Source organism: Poecile atricapillus, chromosome 13 (genome assembly GCF_030490865.1).
Source record: "Poecile atricapillus isolate bPoeAtr1 chromosome 13, bPoeAtr1.hap1, whole genome shotgun sequence".
Classification (NCBI taxonomy): domain Eukaryota; kingdom Metazoa; phylum Chordata; class Aves; order Passeriformes; family Paridae; genus Poecile; species Poecile atricapillus.
This window is the reverse complement of record NC_081261.1, coordinates 17629625-17636217: the sequence shown is the minus strand read 5'-3', so window position 1 is coordinate 17636217 and position 6593 is coordinate 17629625. Positions and strand designations below refer to the sequence as shown.

The 6593-nt window shown below is 47.9% G+C and overlaps 1 protein-coding gene across 4 annotated transcripts in view; it reads right to left on the bottom strand.

Moving 5' to 3' along the window:
* Positions 1-723: 723 nt before the first annotated feature.
* The window catches only part of FBXW11 (F-box and WD repeat domain containing 11), a 54529-nt gene continuing 48659 nt past the window's right edge, over positions 724-6593 (bottom strand). For all 4 annotated transcript variants that reach the window (XM_058848529.1, XM_058848528.1, XM_058848527.1 and 1 more), the window contains 4 exons: positions 6354-6464; positions 5760-5838; positions 4155-4343; positions 724-2992 (listed from right to left, as the gene is read on the bottom strand). In XM_058848529.1, coding sequence (XP_058704512.1) covers positions 4182-4343; positions 5760-5838; positions 6354-6464 — 352 coding nt within the window. In that variant the 3' untranslated portion in view covers positions 724-2992; positions 4155-4181. The remainder of the gene's footprint in view (positions 2993-4154; positions 4344-5759; positions 5839-6353; positions 6465-6593) is intronic.

The following is a 6593-nucleotide window of genomic DNA, read 5'->3' as shown; positions in this document are numbered from 1 at the left end:
TGGCAGCAGGCAGGGCACAGGACTCAGCTCCTGGCAGCCTCAGCCCGAGGGCAGCACCGCTGCTGCCAGCTCAGCTCCCCTGCCCAGAGCTGAGCGGGGTGAGGAGAAGGCCCTGCCCTGCGGTCGGTCCCGAGGCCTGGCCTTGCCAAAGCTGAGACAAAGCTGTATTTTCAGCAGAGTTTATGGCACCTCCAAAACAATTCCCGGTCAGTGCTTCCCATGGACACCCACCAAAGCCAACGCTGCACAAGTCACTGCAGAGCAGCTGAGGAAAGCCCAAGGCAAAGCTTTTCCTGGCTCAGAGCAAGCCCTGGAAGATTCTGCTCAGCTCAAGGCATGGAGGTTGCTTCAACAAGCCAAGAGATGGGTAGCAGTTTAAAAATTCTATCTGCATTCTTGGTAAAGTAAGAATCCTGGGGATGATCCTGCAGAGGCAGTGGGGTTCAGACCTCTGTGATGGGTGAATGGGCTCCAGTTCCCTCTGCTCCTCCCAGTTTGCCCCCAAGAAAGGAAAGGGTGGCCCAGCAGCTGCCACTCCCCGTGCCAGAGCAGGAGCTGGGCTGCAGCAGACGGGTTTGGGCTCCACGCACCCCGTGCCTCCCACTGGGGTTGGGCTGGAAGGGCATTCCTTGGGCAGGGACTCCCCAGCCAGGCTGCTCCAACCCATCCTTAACTCACACCCACACTGCTGAGGTGACCTCACTCACCCATTCATGTGACAAATTAAGTTCAAACGTTTTTTTATTAAGCACATTCCACAGTACAAAGCTTTAGATCATGAACGATATCTGTACAATTTAACAGTTTCAAGAAGCTGTTCATACACCAACTTTCCAAACAGATAATTGGCAAACATAATTACAAGTTAGAATTAGACTATCCCAGTGCTTTGAAACATTAATATCGCAGTAATGTACAGTTGCTCAATTATGGTTAGCAAAACAAAGTCCAGAGTGCAGCCAGGATCACTACCATGAATCCCAGGAGTCGAGTTCCTTGGGTGCCAATCACAAAAGTCCACTGCTATGTTACACGAAGCACAAAGAAGTTTTGACTGCATGTTCAAATACCATTATCTCCCAAGGAAAAACAGGAATTTAAATCTTACACATGCATTTTTAAAAAAGGACTCCGCTCCTCAGAAACAAAGAACCTTTTTCTTCAGGGCTGCGACAGATCTCTTTTAAACAGTTTAATATTAAAGCTATTAGATGAGAAGGGTAAAGTAAGACACTTGCACGAACTACTGTCAAGCTTACCAAAAAGTGACCTCATGGACGCTCAGGAGCGAGTTTGCTCTTCTGGACTTCACCACATTCGCTCATCTGGAGGAATAAATAGCTGGGGCAAGACGGGGAGGGGAGGGGAGCCCTGCAGGGCCCCCGGGAGGGGCCGGGCTGGTGACACCTCGCGCTGCCCCTCGGCACCGCACAGGGAAAGGCAGCGAGCCAGCAGAGCCACGAGCTGCTGGCAGCACAGAAAGACAGACAGACAGCCAGACAGCAGTGACAGCACAGCCGGGCCAGCCCTGCCCGCCCCACACACGGAGCCCACGCCCAGGGACAATTCACTTTGCAGCGCTCCAGGTGTGCTCCTGCCCCAGGACAGGGCTGTGTGAGCACAGTGCCAGGGACACGGGAACTGCAGCTGTGGAGGCTCCCGACACAAGCCTGGAGGAGCCAGGACACGGCAGCCCATCCTCCGGGATCACACAGGGATGCACAGGAAGCAGAGCGGGGGCTGGAACGGGCTCCTCTCACCATCAGCGACTGTCACAAACCAAACATAAATAATGGAACTTTGGCCCATGGTATCTTCTCCACTGAGCAGCCAAACTAATGCTACCGAGGACATCAGCGCGGGCTGCGAGGCCCCACTGGTGTTAGAGACACAGCTGCAAATCCCGCGGCACAAAAATATAAGATACAGAACATAAATTAAACAGTTTTTAATTTTTAAAAAGTTTAGAAATTACATTTTAAAATATGTAGTTCCCATTAAAAAAAAAAAAACCAAAAAACAAAAAAACCAAACAACCAAAAATGAAACGAAAACAAAAACCCAACTAATGAATACTGAAAACCTCCTTTTGCAGAGACAATGTCTAGGTAATCATGTCACCGCCAGTGCCAGGGGTCAGGACATCCTGCTGCCAAGTGCCACCACGCTGAGTGTTAGTGTGTAGTGTCAGGACAGCCCGAGGCTGGCACCAGAGGCTCTGCTGTATGTACAAGGTATCTACATGCTTACACAGTATCCGAGATGAGGGGAGCACACGGGGAAGGACGGGGACTACAGCAAACATCAGGAAGCGCAGGACGGCGAGTACAGAGCACAGGGCAAAGGAAAAGACAGTGCTATACAACTAGTTCAGATAACCTAGCCTGAATTACAGGGAATCTTTAATTTAAAAGAAATTATTGGTGCAGAAACAAGTAAACTGTAATCCAAAAATATTACTGAGAAACTCAGAAATATTTCTAAGAGTCCAACGTACACCTATGGAACAGAACGGGCTCTGAACCTGCCATGGGGAACGCCTAAAGGACAGTGGTGACTGGAAAGCAAAGCTCTGTACATTCTGGGCATGTGTTTGGCACCCAAATTTCACTGGAGAATGTTTGTTGTTTTTTTTTCTTTAAAGTCAGACAAAAGTGCAAAGCAATATAAATTAGGCCAAGTCCTTTCTTGACTTCTGATTTATATCTGAAAAACAAGCCATCAGAGTTCAGTTTCTACGGACAATTTACATGTGAAGCTTTGGATTTCTCACAGCAGGGAAGGATAGGCTTCTGAAATTCATCTACTCCGAGTCAGTGAATTTGTAGCAAATTCAAAGACGACCACTGAGAGCAGGAAAGATTAAGAAATTTAGATATAGAATTGTGCTGCTTTGCATCTACACAGCATCTAGAACCAATTCTGACTTTAGCTGTCAATCATCTTCAGGCATGTAGTAGCCAAAAATCCAGTAGTTCAAGACCGTGGAACCCTGCAAAAGACAAAAGACAAGTGAACTGAGATGAGGCTCTCAGCAAGCAGCATCCCCAGGTGCTCAGCAGCAGCCTTTTAGCCAGGCTGGGAGGGGCAGGGCAGGGCACGAGCAGGAGGGGACACTGGTGCAGGACAGCCAGGAGCTCCCCCCTGCAGCCCCTCCTGCAGGGGAGCTGCCCCAGGGACTCTGGGGTGGGCTCTGAGCCCCACTGCAGCAGGAGCCAGGCTCTGCTCCTCGGCAGAGAGCCACAGGCAGTTTCCTCACACAGAGCCACAGGCCCAGCCCTGGTGGGCACAGCCAGGGACCCTCCAGCTCAGCCCCCCAAACCCAGCCCAAAATGGCCAGGGCATTTCTTCCTCACACTGCACAGGAAGAGTTCTGCACAGAAGGCAAGGGCAGCTGCTTTAATACATGAGCAGCTTCTAGGAAAACAGATAAAAACCTCAAGTACTTTGATATTCCCATTTCCAGTCTGATGGCTCTGCTATCAGCTTGGAGGCAGTGTAAGGTCTGAGTGTAATTAAATCTGAGCTTTGATTTTACCTGCCACTTCCCAAAACCATCCTCAGTGGACATCCTTCTTCTGATATGACATTCCATTGAAAGGTTAAAACATCCTTAGGCACTTCCCCTTGACTTCCCTTCCCTCAGCCCAAGGCCTAATGCTTAATATCAGAATATTAGACTATCATATGGTAACAATTTCTATCATGTTACAATAAACAACAGGAATTCAAGAGAAAGCAATGAAACTCTCACAGCCAACTGCCAGGACTGTCAAAACTGATCCACTTTGAAGAGCCTCACATTGCAAAGCCTGTAAAAACGTGTGCAGGGCTGCTTCAAAACTCACAAGACTGTGATGTTTGAAAGCTTATAAAACTGTTTCATTAAATGTCATAATGAAATATTAGCTGTTTGACCATAATTTTATGTAGATTTAGGGGTCTTGGATTCTGAAGTCAGACAAACCTGTCAAAAAGTGACATCACAGCATCTCTGCAGCAGAGGAAATCACTGTTAAGGGACTGTTACCAACAGCAGGACCTGGGGGCTGTGTGGTCCCAGCTGTGCCTCTGGGCCAGGCAGAGCGAGCTGTGCACAAGAGCCAAGAGTGCAGGATGAGAGCAGCAGAAGCCCCTGGCAGAGGGAACCTTACCTTCTGAGGGCAGTAAAGTGCAGACTGTTATCTGGAGATGTAGGTGTATGTTCTAGATGGAGAGCGGGTCTCGTTCTGGGCACTCGGTGGCACATTTAAGAAATCCCAAATCAGAATTGTATCGTCATGGGAACTACTAATGATCTGAAATTCATCAAACTGGAGCCTAAAGACACGTCCTGAATGTTCCTGTGGGCAAGAGGCAAGCAGTCAGCAAGGCAAGAGGGAAACACTGCAGTGCACTGGTATCACACAGGGGTCTGGACACACAAGGTGTGCTCAAACCCTGCTGTGCTGAAAAACCTTCATAATTACACACAGATTGAAGAAAAGCTGCTTTTGTATGTAAATTAATTACAGAAAACACACGGCTCCCAAATCCAGTGCTCCACCCTGAGCCTCCCTCAGTGGGGCCAGCCCAGCCACAGGCTGAGATTATTCCAGACAGAAGCTGTCTGTCCACCAAGGAGCAGCAATTTTGGCCCCTGGCTGGCACTGATGCTCTGCCAGGGCTCCTTCTCCTGCAGAATTCTCTGCTAATTCCATTTTTGTGCAACTCCAAACCAGCCCATCACAGCTGCACCCTGCTGAGAGGATCCTCAGGGCTCACATACCAGCAGCCAGGAATTCAAACACTGCCATAGGAAGAGGAGCACATGCTCCAGCAGCTTGTCCAACAAATCCCCAAGTGGCACAAGAAGTCCAGAAAAGGCTCTTCCCTTAGTCCTGTTTATCCACTTCCATTAAACTTTAAGTGAGGACTCTGCCTTTATTGGAGAACTAGTCCAAGCTAGCAGAGTGATCCCAAACTTCAACCTGAGCTACAGGATACCCACAGAACACAGAAACAAACAACTCTTTCACTAAAACTGAATAAAAGAATAGTTAAATCTCATCTCTATATCAAGAGTACTGAAGAAAAAGACAAAGGAGAAGCATTTCCAGCCACATAAGCCCTTCTCTGGAAGGGCCAAGCACATGCATCACCTACAGACTGAGATGCTATGAGCTTGTCAAACTGACTCCTGAAGTAAAGCTCCACATGCATTTGGGTGAAAAGAACAAGGAATTCATTCCCCCATCTATTTTTAATTAAGTCTGCTGTCACAAGCCAAACCCCTCATTACAAAGAAAAATGTAACTTGGGCAACTTAAGCTTAAATATGACAGTCCTCTGAAGGGCTGAGAGTTCCTGTGGCAATCTGTTGGACTCAGCCTCCCTTCTCCCTTCCCAGCTCTTCCTTCCAAAGTGAAGGGTTGGGAGAAAAGTTTGGGAAAGGCTCACAAGATTCTTGCCCCTTTTTTAATAAGAGGAAATTTAAAACCAGTCCTACAGCGATATTAGGGAAATATACCAATAACCAGAGTGATGTGACACAGTATCATGATGATTTCTTTTTCTTTTAAGAGTATCTGAGAATCTCAAATCAAAAAAACGTGATCTTTCATTTAAGCCCCGATACAAATCATTCAAGATAGGATAATAAATTTTTCTTCATTCTTAAGCCCTTTAGACTTCATAAACCATCCTGGCATTCCCACCTATCCCACAATAATGCACTAAAACACCCCAGACAACCCCAAATTAATTAAATTTTTACTTACCACTAACGTACGCAAGCATAACGTACTTGCTGGGGCACGAGGGTCAAGAGCAGCTTGCAAGTCCCAAACTTTAATTTTCCTAAAAGTAAGAGAAGAAAATCATTATGAAAACACAGAAAACAACATCCAAAGCCCCGGAAAGCTTGCCAGGTTTTCCCTACAGCTACTCCCTCAGGACCAAGCACATTGTGAGGAATACTTGTAAAGCCAGGTGGCTTTGTGTTTCTTTGCAGCAGCAGTGATGGCTCTGTGATGGCTGTGACAGACAAGCTGACCATGCTGACAATGACAGCCCCTTCTGCCACATGGGAATGAAGCTGGGCCCACCAACCCTAGGCAGACACTGAGCCCAAACAAAAGGCTGCAGCCAAATTCAGCTCCAGAATTGTTTTCAGTAACTCTCCAGGCATAGAAAGAAATGGAGAACTTGGGTATGGATGCAAGTGCCATGAATCCATGATGCACTGCAGACACTGAGCAAGCCAGGGGTGCTCTGGAGAGGAGTCCTGCCCTCAGCCCCACAGGAATGGTCTGCAGACTCCTGAGAGCCCCACAAGAGCAAGGCAAAATTCTGGGAACTGCTTTCAGACCTACCCATCATAGGCTCCACTAACAATCCTCTTGTTGTCGAACCTGATGCACCGAACCAGCTCTTCATGGCCTTCTAATACTCTTAAACAGGCACCACATTCAATGTCCCAGAGCCTGGGGAGAACACAGGAGAAAGGCTGATTCCCACACCCAGGGTTAAGCAGCTACTGCCTGGTTTGCTGTGGGAGGTATGTAATTTGTTTAAAAAGGTGTCACTCAGAGCAGCTGCAGTACACATATCAA